At 35.2% G+C, this 17,311-nt stretch overlaps 2 protein-coding genes and 1 long non-coding RNA gene across 3 annotated transcripts; 1 reads left to right on the top strand and 2 right to left on the bottom strand.

The window, feature by feature from the left end:
- The first annotated feature begins 1,037 nt into the window (after nucleotides 1–1,037).
- Nucleotides 1,038–1,874, top strand: LOC135148422 (uncharacterized). The gene is made up of 2 exons (XM_064083629.1): nucleotides 1,038–1,560; nucleotides 1,681–1,874. Exons 1-2 carry the CDS (start codon nucleotides 1,038–1,040, stop codon nucleotides 1,872–1,874), a joined length of 717 nt encoding a protein of 238 aa, XP_063939699.1.
- A 4,122-nt stretch (nucleotides 1,875–5,996) lies between these two features.
- On the bottom strand, nucleotides 5,997–7,842 carry LOC135148289 (uncharacterized). Its single transcript, XR_010286282.1, has 3 exons — nucleotides 7,733–7,842; nucleotides 7,516–7,589; nucleotides 5,997–6,224 (listed from the first exon to the last, which is right to left on the bottom strand). It is a non-coding gene; the product is annotated as an uncharacterized LOC135148289 (long non-coding RNA).
- A 1,244-nt stretch (nucleotides 7,843–9,086) lies between these two features.
- Nucleotides 9,087–10,527, bottom strand: LOC135148218 (uncharacterized). The gene is made up of 2 exons (XM_064082495.1): nucleotides 10,089–10,527; nucleotides 9,087–9,634 (listed from the first exon to the last, which is right to left on the bottom strand). Exons 1-2 carry the CDS (start codon nucleotides 10,515–10,517, stop codon nucleotides 9,497–9,499), a joined length of 567 nt encoding a protein of 188 aa, XP_063938565.1. The 5' UTR covers nucleotides 10,518–10,527; the 3' UTR covers nucleotides 9,087–9,496.
- Between the last annotated feature and the right edge of the window lie 6,784 nt (nucleotides 10,528–17,311).

The raw sequence follows: 17,311 nt of genomic DNA, 5'->3' as shown, positions 1-17,311 counted from the left end.
ACGTAGGCACTACAGCTTCCTGGGAGTGAACAACCGGCTGAAGGAAGCTGGTTGACAAACAGCAACACTGAATCTGCTGATATCCCTGCAGCAGAAAACTTAAACGAGGTATGTGTGCTGGCACACTTCTTTTCACTGTTTTAGCTTCTCACTTATTTAAAATAACCAGTATGATCAAATAACTTCTACTGACTTTTTTTAAATAGGATTGGGGTGATCTCCAAGTCTGGATAAATGAGCTCGGGGAAGTAGAGTTAACCTTCCAGAAGAGTGATGATGAATAGAGCTGCTCTTGCCTAAGCCCTTCTTGTACTAGGCATTACATATTTGTTGGATGGCAGGTCCCTTTAAGTGCCAGATGCAGCTAAAGCTCAGAATCAACGATGGGCACGATGGTCGGAAAAATTCTAATGATGACAATTGTTCAGTCTGTTACCAAGGAGGTAGCTGTTGGAAATTAACGTATTGAATGTCATGCTATTCTGAAGGATTCTGCAGTGTTCCAAGATTCAGTGTTCCAAGATTCATGTATGCTAAAGTTCAATGTATTCAGAATATACATGTACATGATTTAATATGTTTGTAATGTCTCTTTTTGTTCTCATATAAGCCTATCTATATAAAGGATGGTTTAGTCAAGTCTTATGTATTCAAGTTAAATCATATTGAATCAATACAAAATATTTTACTTTATAGCTTCATATAACTCAACATTTGGCATCAGAGCCAGCTTACAAACAAATCAGAGGAAGCAGCAAGATTTAATGGCAGCAATCAGTTCCTCCACAAATTTTTCAAGTCAGCAATTTATTCCAGAATTCAACGGCGAAGATTATGAGTTCTGGTCAGTTAAAATGAAGACCATTTTCAGGTCTCTTACACAATGGGAGATCGTAGAGAAGGGATACAAAGAACCTCCTGATGATGCTGTTATTTCAGATGCGGATCAAAAGAATTTGGAGAAATAAAGACAAACCGATGCCAGTGCTCTGTCAATAATTCAAAGAGCTGTAACAAAAGCTATATTTCCAAGAATAATGCGAGCCAATACAGAAACGGAGGCTTGGGACATTCTTCAAGGAGAATATCTAGGAGATCATGCAAAGGTACAAACTATTAAACTCCAAACCTTAAGAAGAGAATTGGAGAATATAAAAATGAAAGAAGATGAAACTTTTAATGATTTCTCTACTAGATTTTTTGAGTTGATAAATCAAATGAAATCATTTGGAGAAGACATTACTGACAAAAGACAGGTGGAAAAAATTCTTGTTTGTCTGCCGGAAAAATTGAATACTATCGTTTCAATGATTGAAGAAACAAAGTATCTTGCAACCTTAACTGTTCAAGAACTCATGGGGTCTCTGAAATCATTTGAGCAAAGGACGTCCAGACAATCTGAAAAACCTGTTGAAGCAGCATTTCAGTCAAAGCTCAATATCTCAAATCAAAAGCAAGGAGAAAGTTCAACTATCACTCAGTTTCGTGGAGGCAGGAACCTAATATATAATTTTCGAAATTTCAGGAACGGATCAAGAGGAAAAGGCAGGCCAGATTTTGGTAGACCAGCTTCTTTGCACTGCACTATTTGCAACAGATCTAGTCACTCAAATAAAGATTGTTGGTTCAAAGGCAAGCCAAAATGTGATAAATGTCATTGATTTGGTCATTTATCTAAAGACTGCAGATCACGTGATATTCAACAAGCAAACCAGATGAATTTTCAGAAACAAAATGAAGATTCTCACACAACCTTCTATGCATGCCAGAGCACGATGCATCAGAAAAATGAAAGATGGCTCCTGGACAGTGGCTGTAGCAATCATATGTCACCACCGGAAGAAATTTTCTGCAACATTGATTCAAGCATTTAAACTCCGGTTAAACTTGGCAATGGACAGCTTGTGGAATCAAAAGGTATGGGATCTATTTCAATTCAAACTAAGAATGGAGCTAGTCAGATTCAAAATGTTCTTCTCGTTCCAAGTTTACGTGAAAATTTACTCAGTTTGGGTCAACTATTGGAGAATGGATACAAATTGAAATTTGATAATAATATGTGCAACATCTATGACAAGACAGACAAGAAGCAAGTGATGACAACAATTGAGATGAAAAATAGAACTTTTTCTCTCAATATTAAATATGCATCAGCCTTGCAAGCAACATCTAATGAACCTGTTTCAAGCCTATGGCATAAAAGACTTGGGCATGTGAATTATCATAATCTGAAGGTTCTTTACAATCAAAGAATGGTGCACGGGCTGCCTTACATTAAAGAAATAAAAGGTGTTTGTGAAGGATGTACATTTGGAAAGCAACATCGACAATCATTTCCAAAAGGAGTCTCCTGGAGAGCAAAAACAAAATTGGAGCTGGTACATACGGATGTCTGTGGCCCAATGGAAAATCCATCACATGCACAAAACAGGTATTTCATCTTATTTATTGATGATTATACACGCATGACATGGGTTTACTTTATGAGACAAAAATCAGAAGTGTTCTCTATATTTAAAAAATTCAAAAGCCTTGTGGAAAAACAAAGTGGATGTCATATCAAAACTCTAAGAAGCGATAGTGGCACGGAATACACATCAAAAGAATTTTTGAAATTTTGTGAAGATGAAGGAATAGAAAGACAACTTACTGTTCGATATACGCCTCAACAAAATGGCGTATCTGAACGTAAGAATCAAACAATTGTGGAGATGGCAAAATCAATGATGCATGAGAAAGGGCTACCAATAACCTTCTGGGCAAAAGCTATTTATACAGCTGTATATCTGACAAATAGATGTCCAACAAAGGCTGTTTGGGGCAAAACTCCATTTGAAGCATGGAGGGGTAGAAAGCTGTCACTCAATCATCTTAAAGTTTTTAGAAGCATATGTTATGCACATATTCCGAAGGTGCATCGATCTAAACTTGGTGAAGCTAGTGAGAGGTGTATTTTCATTGGCTACAGTAGTATGAGCAAAGGCTACAGAATTTTCAGTCTCGCTGAAAACAAAGTCTTCATCAGTCGTGATGTACAAGTTGATGAGTATGCCTCATGGAATTGGAAGGAGAACAGAGTTGATAAAAAAGGATTTGAATATAATAGTGTTCCACCAACAAACACGGAAGATGAGAATTCAAATATTTCAAATAATGATGTGGATGATTCACCTCCATCAACACCAACACAAAGTCAATCTAGTCCAGAACTATCATCTCTTGATTCAAGTCCTAAAAGGTACAAATCTCTCAAAAATGATATTTATCCAACTTGTAACTATTGTTCAATTGCACCCGAAAATTTTGAGGAAGCATGCAAAGAAGAAATTTGGAGAAAGGCAATGGAAGAAGAAGTTCAAGTAATAGAAAAAAAATCAGACATGGGAGCTTGTAGACAGGCCAAAAGATAAAGATGTTGTAGGTGTGAAGTGGATTTACAAGGTGAAACATAATCCGGATGGCTCAGTACAAAGAAACAAGGCAAGGCTCGAAAGGCTATTCACGACAGCCAGAGATTGATTTCAATGAAACGTTTGCTCCAGTTTCTCGTTTAGATTCCATTCGCGAACTAATTGCATTTGCTTCTGGAATGGGTTGGAAGTTGTTTCAGTTAGACGTAAAATCAGCATTTCTTAATGACGAGATAAAGGAGGAAGTATATGTCGATCAATCACAAGGGTTTGTTATCAAAGGAAAGGAACATATGGTATATAAGCTCAAGAAAGCATTGTATGATCTAAAACAAGCACCCCGTGCTTGGTACAGTGAAATAAATAGCTTTCTCATCAAATCTGGATTTAAAAGGAGCATGAATGAACCAACCTTGTTTGTCAAACACCAAGGTACTGATATATTAATTGTTATGCTATATGTTGATGATATAATTTTTGCCGGAAGTTGTGAAAATATGGTTGAAGCATTCAAAAATGATATGACCAAAAAATATGAGATGAGTGATATGGGTCTGCTACGACATTTTCTTGGCATGGAGATTTATCAAGATAAGGAAAATACTTTTATTTGCCAAAGGAACTATGCTGAGAAAATATTAAGGACATTTGGAATGTTTGAATGCAATCCAGCTCCGACACCACTGGTTATGGGGGAGAAATTATACAAGAAAGATGGTGGAAATTTTGTGGATTCTACTTATTATCGAAGTCTCATCGGGAAGCTGTTATATCTTTGTACAACAAGGCCAGATCTTATGTTTGCTGCAAGTTTGCTATCAAGGTTTATGCAAAATCCAAGCCACATACATCTTCGTTACAATGATAGTGATCTTGGAGGATGCGGAGATGATCTGAAGAGTACATCAGGCTATTGTTTTCCTCTTGGATCAGGAATATTTTCATGGCAATCTAAAAAACAAGACACTGTTGCGCTCTACCGCAGAAGCAGAATATGTATCAGCAGCAGTAGCCACTTCTCAAGTAATATGGCTTAGGACACTACACCATATTTCACCTGTTGCAACGGCTAAAAAATTTAACCTTAGGGCCTAAAACTGTTATAGTAGACCCTTTGGTAATATTTTTGCCAAAATTCGGTGTTGCATTTGCTGCCGTTGCAATAGACCTCTGTTGCAACAGTTATTTAATTTCTTGCAACATTTTTGAGGTATTGCAATAGACTTTCAATTGTAATCTGTTGTAACATTTTCGAGGCTTTTGGTAACAATTTTATAGTGTTACAATAAATTTACTGTAACATTTTTTTGTAACACTATATACTTAAAAACTGTTGCATACCAATAATTTGAAATTTTGTTGTAACACTTTTGTGCAACAATATTAAACCAATTGCAATACTTTTTATTTTTTTGGTAACACATTTCTGCAAAAATTTTGTGTGTATTGTAATGCTTTTAAACTGTTGGACCTGATTTATAGTAATACTATTTACAAATGCAATACTCTGAAAATTTCTTAACTTGAAAAATGACCAAATTAAGTAGAATTTAAAGTACAATCCGAGTCATCAACTTGAAAGATACAAAAGAAACTAGTCTAAGGTACCAAGTTTGGAACCATCCTCATAAAAGTTAATCCAAAAGCAAGCGAAGAGTTGAAGATTATATTTAAACTTAAATGTGACTAAAAATCTTCATTCATCACCATGTTTAGCAGCTACGTTTCCATATTCTTTGTGGTCAAGTTCATCATCGGAAGCACGCATGCAACACTACTAAAAGGATTGTTTTTCAGCCATTCCTCATCATTATCATATTTGAGATAATAATCTTTCTTCACGCGAATTTTGTATATCCTCCACAAATCACGCATAGTCCGTAGTGCAAAATCCCTACAAAGCAAAGAAATGATGGAAACTCTTTGAATTACGCATTACCTGACAACTATCACAAAGAAGAAAAGGCCACAATGAGTACCATCTTGTAAATCTATTACACAATATTTGATCAACTTATATCAGATATATATGCAGTAATTATTTCAGAATTGGGGAGTTTCTATATCCTATATTATAAAACAATACCAGTCCACGACTAAATGCCAACTAGTTTAGTGAAAAGGAAAAAATGCTCACAGTTGTGAGCAGGTAGAAGTGTAGAGACCTTTACAATTTTTCATTGTACTAAATCTTCTTCTTATTTTGTCACAAGTGAAGGAGGTATACCTGTGATCTCGTTTTTTTGTGCAATTTTTTTGGGGAAAGGTCTTGCTTTCTGGTTGTGTCATAAGCCATGCCCAATTTCCCTCACTGTTGGCTGCTCAACATTGTGTGTTACACATCACTGAGTAATGAGATTTCTTTGTACGTAGTTTAAGGTTAGAGTGAGATGTTGAAGTTTCTGTTGAGTTTTTGGACAGTTTGTGTTGCCGCAATCTATCCATCTCTAGATGTAGGATCTCTCATATGTCTGGACAATAGGAGGAAGATATAATTAGAAAGGAAGTGCATATGAAATTAGTCAAGAGGTGGAAGAAATAATAAAGAACATATTTATGATATGCAAAATTTACCTGTCAGCCACTATAACAAGGTCCCTCAGCGCTTCAAGGGGAATAGGAAATAAAAAATCATCAGGAATTACAGGAGAACTGGGCTTTCTATTCTCCTCTGAGTTTTTTGGGGATAGGTCTTACCTGTTCTTGAACTTCCTCCGAGATATCTAATTGATCATACAGAAAGTTTTTCAATGCTCTCTCAAGTTTCCATGTCTGGCACTGAAGCTGAAAGGCAATTTTCTTGGCAGCACCATCCTAAAATGAAAATCCAAATCAGAAAGTTATCAAAATATATAATAGGGTGTACATCATGGACAAACATGAGTACATAGGGGATTAGTAGGAAATCTTCCGACACATGATAAGAATCTACTCAAAATTCAGTAGAGACGCTGATGGATAGCATAGTGTATGACAATCTGTACAAAATATCATTAGCTTGGCTTGGCTTCCTAGATCAATACAATATCAGAACTCTTAATTGTCAATTTATAGCTTTTCGTGTTCTGATCTTAACACCACATGTCCTTCAAGAATACGTTCGATTATATTAAGTATGAGTTAAACTGTCAAAAAGAAAACTATTTACTGGCTACCGGAAATGAAATGGTATGATTGAAATGGAAATTAAGGTTATAGACTATATTAACCTCGATAACAAAACATCATAAGTACCAAAGAGTGTCTTATTAAGAGGCACCTTATTCTGCCAAAATCGCTCATAAATTAGTGCAGCAGTGGTGTTATTAAACATCTCACCTAGTGGCACAAGAGGCACCTTATTCTGCCAAAATCGCTCATAAATTAGTGCAGCAGTGGTGTTATTAAACATCTCACCTAGTGGCACTAAGTTAATATCTACTGTTGTTTTATCCTGATTATGATCATCAGCACTACCACCTACTATCACTACTTAGCTTTGTTTTAGATATGGGCCTTCTGCCACCTCAATCTCTAGCTCATTAAAAAAAAGCCCACTTTCACAGGGAACACATAACTACAGACGGAAGCAAAGGGGCTGAAGTTAGAGGCTCCAAGCATATTTGATTACAACCTGGCAAAGCAAAGAAGCCAGGAAAAAACACAAGAGCATAAACACAAATAAATCCAAACATGTCATGGAAGAATTAAAAATCCTAACTTAATTTGATCTGTATTCAGTGAAAAATACCACAAACTTTTCCTCACCTCCCCAATCCTATTATCCAACCCAAAATGATATTATATCACTGGTCAATGCTAAAATTCACCACAAACAAACACCCAAGTCTCAAATTCCACTCACTAAACTCCATAAATCACTTTCCTAATGTAGACCCAGGTGCTAAAATCTGACTCCCTCCAAACCCAACTACATAATCACTACAAAAACCTAAAATTCACAATCAAAACCACATAAATGCCAAAACAAACAAACCCACAATCCAAAATAATGCCTTTAAGTGAAACCCTACAAAAATTATCAAAAAAATACCAAACTTCACAGCAAATAAACACAAATAAACAGAGCCCACTTGATAAATCAAAGTTAGGTGTCAAAATTTACCTGGAAAACAGGAACAGTTGGAGATCAAACTGAAGTTAGATACAAAGCAACATTAATAACTCTCCAACTTTACCCTAATCGAACAAATTAAGGCACAAAATAAGAACACAGAATAAGAACATAAAGATACAAAACCCTAAAAAAGTTATCCTCTAAACAACACAAATCCCTAATCGAAGTATTAAGACATGAATTAGGACAAAGATACGAATTTGACCTTGATTGATATCAAATATTTGCAGTGTGAGACCGGAGAGGATTTTGAAGATGTGCAGCGTGAGAGAGAAGAAGAAAGACAGTAGCTTGAGAGTGGAGAGGATTTTTTTTTTTTTAAGTACCCCGCCAACAAAAATAAAGAAGCCCGCCTATTTTTTTGCTTCCAATTTAAAAAAAATGTTGCAAACTATTGTAACGCTTGACAAAGTGTTACCATTGTTATCAAAATTTTTAGATCTCTGAAAAAATGACCATGCATGCAACACTTTTCAGTTTTAGGTAACATTTTATGGAAATATTGCAAAAGGGTAGCAAGTTTTTGCCTATAGCAACATTTTTTGCAACATTATTGACTTTTGGTGTTGCAATAGGCCAAATATGGTGTAGTGGGAGAATATTTACAGATTTTGGTTGTGAACAACAAGATGGCACCCCGATTTATTGTGACAACAAGTCAGCAATTGATATGGCTAAAAACCCTGTTAACAATAATAGAACCAGGCATGTTGCACTCAAACATCATTTTATTCGGGATGCAGTTGAAGATGGGGAAATAAAGCTTGTGTTTTGTCCGTCTAAAGACCAAGTTGCAGACATATTCACTAAGGCATTACCAAAGCAAAGGTTTCAGCAGTTAAGAGAAGCACTTGGAATCCGTCAATATGTTAAGGGGGAGAATGTTGGAAATTAACATATTCAATGTCATGCTATTCTGGAGGATTCTGCAGTGTTCCAAGATTCATGTATGCTAAAGTTCAATGTATTCAGAATATATATGTATCTGATTTAATATGTTTGTGATGTCTCTTTATGTTCTCATATAAGCCTATCTATATAAAGGCTGGTTTAGTCAAGTCTTATGTATTCAAGTTAAATCATAATGAATCAATACAAAATATATTACTTTACACCTTCATATAGCTCAACAGTAGCTTTATTATGCGTGATCAATGCCCCTCATCAGTTCATACAGTTCGTCTTGGTGTAGAGGTGCGCCTATTTTAAGTTATATTGTCTTTCTACAATGGTATAGCTTGTCTTATTTGTTTCCCCCTTACTACTGTCAAAATGTGTGTACATAGTAGTGTATATGTGCAAGCTCGGTCCAAAGCGGACAATATCATACTATTTTCGTGTTAGGCTCACCTAGCAAGCCTAACAAGTAGTATCAAAGAAAAATTTAGGATCGTCTAGCAAGCCCAACACCTACACCTGATGGAGCTATACAGCTTATGTCAGAAAGACATGACGAAGAGCCTAAGGACATACACAGAACTAAATAAGATGAAGAGTCAAAAGAGTCAAAGAATGAGAGCTAGTTACATTTATATTGAAAGAAACATGGTAAAGAAACAGGAAAAAGTAGCACAACCACTAAGAGTATCTCCGATTGATCCACTGGTCCTGAATACTACTTTGAAATGTTAAACTCCTACTAAACATGTCATGAAGGTTTTCTATTGTTTTTGCAGTAAGATAGAGATGATTCAGTACTGATATAAACTTTTTCTTGTTTTCAAAATCATCTAAACCCTCCACCTCTTCTGCTCCGCACAAGTCCTTCCCATTAATAGTCACCATAGGGAACCTTACCCTGTCATTACCTACCAGCTCTCCTAGCTCTCTCATATACTCTGACTCTTTTCAACAATTCCTCTCCTCAAATAAGACATTCCCACTCATCTGAATATTCTTTACCAGCCCATTTGCACCTAGGCCATTATCAACACTAATTGTGTAAAGAATCACCTCGTCGTTAGATGGTTTAGGTCTCAACATTGATGATGAAGAACTGCCTTGTGAACTTGGACCGTCTGGTGTAGGAAGGCGGCATTGTGGGAACTTGGCAGCCAATTTCTCTCGAAACAATTTTACAGTGTTTTGGATAAAGGTGCTCGGCAGCCTGAAAGTGATATATTAAACAAGAAAAGTTTTTAGCAGAACACTTTGACAATGACGAAGCTAACATCAAATTATCCAAGGGATATATTTTAAGTTCTATGATTCTGCATAGTACAGTAGTGTTGTGAGGTATATGATATCTCTCACTCGACTATATGTAAAATAACATAGTTTAAATCTCGAATTTCCTTTTTCATTTCTATCTGACTTTTGCAAATATTTTAGATGTCGAGATACAAGCATTTCATAACCTAACACCTGTCAAACAATGAGCAATGAACATACAAGTTCAACAAGAATTTATTAGACTTCCACATTCTACCATGAGTATGGTGGAAATATAAAGAAAAATATAATTATGTACACATTCAACAACTATTGCTGATGCAATAGTTTCTCCAATTGAATAACTCTGCAAACGTTCTATATATATGAGCGAAGTCTTAGAAACCTACCCCATCAATCGAGCTCCTTCTGCCGAATGGAAGGCTTTTCAATTCTCTTTCGGTGACATAAAGCACATTCAATGCTGACATAATAAGCTTTTGCTTGTTCTTAAAATCATCTAAACTCTCTACCTCTTCTTCTCTACACAAATCCTTCCCATTCACAATTACCATGGGAAACCTCACCTTTTCTTTACCCACCAGCTCTTCTAGCTCTTTCAAATATATAGGCTCCTTTGAACAGTTTCTCTCCACAAATACAACTTTTCCACTCAAGAGAACCTTCTTTGCCCATCCATTTGCGTCTAGGCCACTGTTAGCACTCGTTGTGTCAAGAATTACCTTGACATTGGATGAAGAACGGCCTCGTAAAACTGATCTTCCAGGCTCTGGGAGCCGGCATTCTGGGAACTTGGCAGCCAGTGTTTCCGTAAACATATTCACAGTATTCTAGATGAAAGTGTTGCCTACCCAAAAACCAAACACATTATTATCCAACAATCCATAAATACAATAATATGTCTTGACACATGTTGACAAGTATAGCATTCCTGATCTAATTATAGAAAGAAACTTACTGAGAAAAGCATGAAATGTTGGATAATTGAGAAAAATCAGAAAATTTACCCCTCTTCATGTTCTCGAATAATATTGCTCTCCACTTCTCCACCTTGTCATTGTGCCTCGCTTTATGCTTTTCTAGTGCGAGTCCATAATTTCCTAGCTTTATGTACAAGAGCCCGTTTGTCGGAGTTTATGACTTCTCACTTAACGTGATTTATGAGTTAACGTGACTTATGTGATTAGCTGGGAGTTTAAAATATTTGTTCGAGTAATTTTGACTTATTAAGGACTAATGAGTTACTAAAAATATAATAATAGAAATTAAAGTGATTTATAGGTAATTTCTGTCTTAAGAGTAATTTTTAACAAAAAAAGTTTAAAAAATTCGACTCGACGAAAAAGTACCTCAAACTAAATTGTGGCTTTAAGTCGGTCTCTGACTTGAAGTCGGCTTCCGACATATTAGAAAAACGGACATTTTTCAGCTTAAAATTTGAAACTGTTTTAAGGCCGGACAAACATGCTCTAAAACATACTTCCCGAGCCAGGGTCGTCTTCAAGTGAGGAAGTGAGATCATCCCAACAAGCCTAAGTATGGAGTGCCCTCAACAAGGCCTAGGTTAGAAAGCCCAAAGGCTAGCGACCCCAGAGGCCACATCATTTCTAGCACCCACCATCTCCTTGGGAAGGCTTGATAATTTCTCATATTAGGAGCCCATCTATTAATCTATGTAGGGCAGTCCAACATAATTGTAAACCGAGGTGACTTGTGATATCTACTAAATGAGCCCATCTTAATGGTCCTTCAGTTGTGGGTCGGCCACGGCCCATGAGAATTTTGGGAGTAACATCTTATTAGAACAAAAACCTATATATCCTACATTCTTAGTTTGATACCATCATCCCTTCCTTCCTCTCCTTGTTTTTTTTTAAATAAACGTACTTGCTTTAATAGATAATATCATAATCTAGGACATGAATGAGAAAATCAGGTGGGTTATCATACTACACCTCTAAACCTGACATAGAATAGGCGGCTTTTGCTAACACATGCGCCACACTATTCGCAGATCGATAAGCAAACTGAACTAGCAATGGATTTAATTGCTTTAAAAATTGAATACAATCAACTACTATGGTACCAAAGTATGCCTCTCGTGGAGTTCCATTACAAGCCATAGCAAGTGATTTAGAATCCGTCTCAACAATACAGTGGTCATACCGTCGTTCTATCACCCAAGATAATGCTTCTTTCAAACTAATTGCTTCCGCCTCTCTTGGCAGCCACGCACCCGCCACCTTCTGACATCTTGCACCTACAAACTGCCCCTGAGCATCAGGAAGAACACACCCAACACCAATGTGACCATCCTGGAAAACTGCAGCATCAATATTAAGCTTTAACCACCACAGCTCTGGTTTCTCCCAGATTCGATCACCTATACTGCCATGTATTTTTCCTCCATCCAGCCGGACTTGAGCTTCTTTTTAATCTCTGAACAAATTTGTGGGAGCAGCCCTCACACCAAAGGCTGATCCATTTACCTTCTCTCACACCTACTTGTTCGGTCTATGCCAGATACTCCAACACAACATGCCAATAAACACACACTGACCTTTTGTGCAAATATCAAAGGCCCTGCAAATCATCGAAACTACTGTATCTCGAACTGGGTGTTGAACAAAGCGATGCAGGCCTGCATTTAACCAAACTGTTTTCGCGAAATCACAAGAGAACAACACATGGGTATGAGTCTCGACTCCACTGTGACACCAAGGGCATGGATCATCATTATTAACATGCTTGAATGATGGAACTTGAACAGTAGGTAAACAACCCTTACAAACACGCCAAAGAAAGTTAAGCACTTTACGCGGGATATTGAGCGACCATAAACGTTTCCACCTTCCTCTCCTTGTTATGTGCGCTTGAAACTCTACCTATATATCCCTTCCTCTCCTTGTTATCTCCTCTTGAAACTCTACCTTCCGCATCAGCCTCTCCTTCCTTATTTACCTATCGCACCCTCTTCTCTTCTTAACTTATCATTTTTTTTAGTCTAAAAATTATATCACCACCATTGACAACAATCATTGTTATGATATATTTTGATATATCATGTGTATGATGATTTGTGTCCAATTCATGCATAATCGGTAAGCCATAATCATATATTTACTTCTTATTTTGGATTTATTTTTTTTGTTCATATTTGGATCTAATTGAATGTTGGACTTAATTGATTTTTGATTGAGTTCTGATCTTTGAGTTCATCTAAGATATAAAGTTTTCGATAAAGTATAAATTGGTCATGATGAGTGTACATGAAAGCATACTTTAATCATCTTTAATCTGTTAAAATAATTCTTTTCTTAGAATCATATATTGTATATATCTTTGTATTTTTAAATTAGTTCATGAAATTTTATATTGCAAAAATAATGTGATGTTCATCTTATTCCAGTATTTGTGGGAAGAATTATCCGAAATAATGAAGAAAATGCTCTAGTATGACTTGAAATCCGCGTCCTTAAGAGTAAGTAATAAATTTTATGGTATCTAATGTTTTGTACTAGTTATTGATTTCAAATTTAATAAATTATCTCGTTAAAAATTTTATCAAAAAAATTTAAATCAATGAATTTATATCGCCAATAATTATGTTTTTAATTGGTAACGAATATATATTTTTATTTAAACATTAATGTTTTCTGAATTTTTTTTATTTCACGGTTTCATCTTTAAACCACGTGTTTTCATTATAGTATATTATAATATAACTACAAATAAATCTTAGAGTTAAGTAATGTTGGCAGACCCTAACTTTGTAATACTTTCTTGATTGGCACATAGAAGTGATTAGCGAATATCTTTTGCAGAGTCAATGAGGATGTGATTTTCTTTACAAAATGGATGCTCGTGTTCGAATGGTAATATACTTATGAATTCATGTTTTGTTTTTTGTTTTGATTGATATGTAAAAATGGATTTCTAATTGGTTCACATGTTTTTGTAGGCAAATGCGCAAGAGGGAGAGAAAGATTACACCGATGTGGACGAAGACACGGATGAAAATACGGATGATGAGCGTGAAGGCGTTGATGAAGGTGGTGACGAAGGCGGTGGCGAAGCCGGTAGTGAAGACAATGGTGGATCATCCGATCTTTCTTTGTCTAACTAGTTTCCATTTTTCATTCCCCGAACTTGTTATGGATCACATTGAAAACTTTGTTTACGTTGATACTTTGGAATGTCCGATTATGTCGGACTTAATGTAGTTTGGATAGATTTTTGGAATGTTTGGAATGTATATATATTGCTTAATTAATTAGAATTTGAGCTTTGTGTTTGTGTTTGTATTGCTAAATTTAGAATGGTTGATGTTTGGTTGTTGGTATTGGTATTTGATGTTGGTTATAGATGTTTGTGTTGGTACAGGATTGGAAAGTGAAACTGCAGAAGAATCTGCAATTGTTTTTCAAAAATAGCCCAGAAAAGAAAACCGACCAATTGTACACATAACCAACCATTTCTTACCATACCTTTACAAGAAAACCGACCGCATTCATATAAAACCGACCACACAGACTATACACAATTGCAGAAAACCGACCGCATTCATATAAAACCGACCGTCTTCTTTTAAAGACGGTCGGTTATGTTGCGGTCGGTTATACAGATTATGAAAGCGTACTTGGCTTAAACCGACCGAGATATAACCGACCGCACATAACCGACCGTGTGAGAAGATTTGACTACGGTCAGTTTTACGTCTGGTCAACAGTGAATAAAAGGCACATAACCGACCAATACAGGTGGTCGGTTTTACTGTTCGGTTCTGACGTGGTGTGACACCTGTTGCCACGTGGTGACAGGTGGCATCAAGTGGGATCATTTTTCTGGGAATACAACAGCACATAACCGACCACCCACACGGTCGGTTTTAAGTGTTAAACACGACCAATTAACGTAACCGACCACCTTTATCGGTCGGTTTAAGCTTTATAATCGACCGATTACATTCATAACCGACCAATATTGGTGGTCGGTTTTGACCTGTTTTCCCGTAGTGAGAGTAGAAGGCATTATTATGATAATATTCTTAGTTTTGATTACTTTGATACTTCAGAAATGTCAACAAGTTTTCAGAATAAAGGCTGTTTCGATCACATCAATATTTTTCGCAGTGAAGTACATCTCTGTTCTCGTATGCCTGCTTTAAATCAGCCAATCAGTTTAGAGGTAAAAACATTGCAGGAAAACACGTATAGCAGCAGTTTGTGGTGGCAAAGAGCACAGACTATATACTGGAACCTTCAGTTCCATTCGCTTCTGCATAATTGTCCGCATCACTCTGATGGGTGTAGTCTATTTCAATAGTAGTATCACTAATGTGGAGTTAACGGGTGTTGCGTGGCCCAACAAGCCTTATCATTCTAATGTGGAGTTAACGGGTGTTGCGTGGCCCAACAGTATCATTGGCATGATCCTCCTCAAAAGTAAGTTAAAAGAGAGAATATAGTATTTAATTACAACAGCAGTGGAGTTGACAACTTAAAGTTTAAACTAGATACTTTGTTTTTTTGAGATCAGGTCATTACATTGCAGCTTAACAATTATACAAGATTGTCATGATCAACATTTATATTATTACCAACTTTTTCTAAATTGATTGTCTGCTGTATGTGTACTAATACCACTGGATACTAATACCATTGGAAACAAGGTTTCATGCTAAAATCTTAAATAAAAAGGGGCAGATTGGAAAATGAACAATATTATTTATAATCTTTTAAAATTACAGTTATAGTTTTAAATTATAAGTTCAAATATAATATTTCTAAAGTAAGGGACGAAAAGTAACAATTGTCTATTTAACTAATGAATGTTTCAATTCCTAAAAAAAATGTATTATTATTTTTTACCTAAATAATTATTAAAAAGATATTTACTATAAACTGGTAGGAAATGGGAGTGCTCGGTAGTAATTAAAACCGGCGACACATATTTTGATATAAAAGACATTTCCATAGTATATATTTCCTACCATAATTGGTATGGAAAAACCCTAATGGTAGGAAATACTTTTTTTTTGCACCTAAATAATTATAAAAATATTTATTATAAATTGGTAGGAAATGAGTACTATTTAACATGAATTTGAAACTACGTACGATATAATGATAATGTGAAGCAATCTAATAATACGGATTATTCAATTGATCTTTATGAATGTCTAACTTATGTGATATGTTGTTCATTTATTTTGGTAAAAATAATTCTTCTTAGGGTGTTTATTTCCTTTCACAAAATATATTGCAGTATTTAAAATTATATCTTCAACTTCTTTCCCATGACAAATAAGAATATAAGTCATAAACTATTAATATCCAAGAATTTATAATTTCATAACGTGCCTCTATTCAATATAATTTCTATGAATACAGTTAAGGGTACATGACTCTTTCAGTTGTGTTCAAAACTCAATGATAAATTACGAGAAACAAGAAGAATCACCATATTATGCGACAAACATATGAAATTATTGAATACCACCTAATCCCCTAATTGGGGATCAGTTATCAGTAATTCAGTGGAAAATATATATATTAGCCCATATTAGCTCCCGCACAAAAAATAAAGTCAAATTAGCTAAATTTATTCGAACTTTAGAAAAAACAATTCTACGATTAAACACTTAGATTTAATTAGCATTACCTCTTTATTAAAAAAATACTAAATTATAGGAATAAAATCATTAAAAGTATGTATATATAATAATATACTTGATTCATAAGTTTATCCAAACACCGCATTTTTATTTTCGAGCATCTTTTCTTGTTTTCGCACATTTTTCTCAATCTCTTAGGTTAACGGGAGAAAGGGATTAACAACAAATTTGGGAACTTACTTGAATGTAAGAAGAATATCATGAAGAAGAGAAAGGGATGTAAAGGTTAGTCGATCTTGTATTGATCCTTGAGAAAGTACGAGATTGATCTCTAGCTACTAGACAAGAAACCATAAAAGTTGTTCAAGAAAGCTAGCTACGTACGGGTTCAAGTTATCACATAATTCATTTGAAACAAATACTCCCTCCGTCCCATTTTAGATGTCATATTTGGTTTTGTGCCGGTCAAATTGACCAAAGTTTAACTGAAATTTATTAATATTTTATCAATTGAAAAAATTAAAAAAAATATATCATAGGAATTTTTTTTATTCTACTTTAAGATGTAATTTTCAGTTTTTTAAAATGATGAAAGAGTGACTTATAATATTTGGTCAAAAATTAGTCAATTTGACAAACAAAAATAGAAATGTGACAACTAAAATGGGACGGAAGGAGTATCTAGATAGGCTAGATTTGGGTTTTATATCAAATTGGCCACCCATTACGTCAAAATATCTGACTTAACCCACCAATCTCATTGGAGATTCATTTAAGCCATTATAAATCCAATATATATATATCATTTTACCCACATCACTATTCATATCTGTTTACTTAATTATTTTTCAAAAATTAATCGTTTAACTTTTTACTGCAAAACCACTTCGAGTGCTTTCATAATTGTCTCTAGTATTTATCAAAATAATTTGGGAATTTCAAAAATAACATAACTTTGTGTGTCTATATATATATATATATATATATATATATATA

Source organism: Daucus carota, chromosome 8, assembly GCF_001625215.2.
Source record: "Daucus carota subsp. sativus chromosome 8, DH1 v3.0, whole genome shotgun sequence".
NCBI lineage: Eukaryota > Viridiplantae > Streptophyta > Magnoliopsida > Apiales > Apiaceae > Daucus > Daucus carota.
The sequence above is the reverse complement of the archived record's forward strand: the minus strand, read 5'-3'. Positions and strand labels throughout refer to the sequence as shown.

Bases quoted from the DNA above. Each gene is read 5' to 3' on its own strand.
- LOC135148422 (XM_064083629.1), top strand. From the start codon at position 1,038: ATGCGAGCCAATACAGAAACGGAGGCTTGGGACATTCTTCAAGGAGAA. The intron at 1,561-1,680 runs GTAGACCAGCTT...ATTTATCTAAAG, and splicing joins AAAAGGCAGGCCAGATTTTG to ACTGCAGATCACGTGATATT.
- LOC135148218 (XM_064082495.1), bottom strand. From the start codon at position 10,517: ATGTTTACGGAAACACTGGCTGCCAAGTTCCCAGAATGCCGGCTCCCA. The intron at 9,635-10,088 runs GTAGGTTTCTAA...TATCACTTTCAG, and splicing joins GAAGGAGCTCGATTGATGGG to GCTGCCGAGCACCTTTATCC.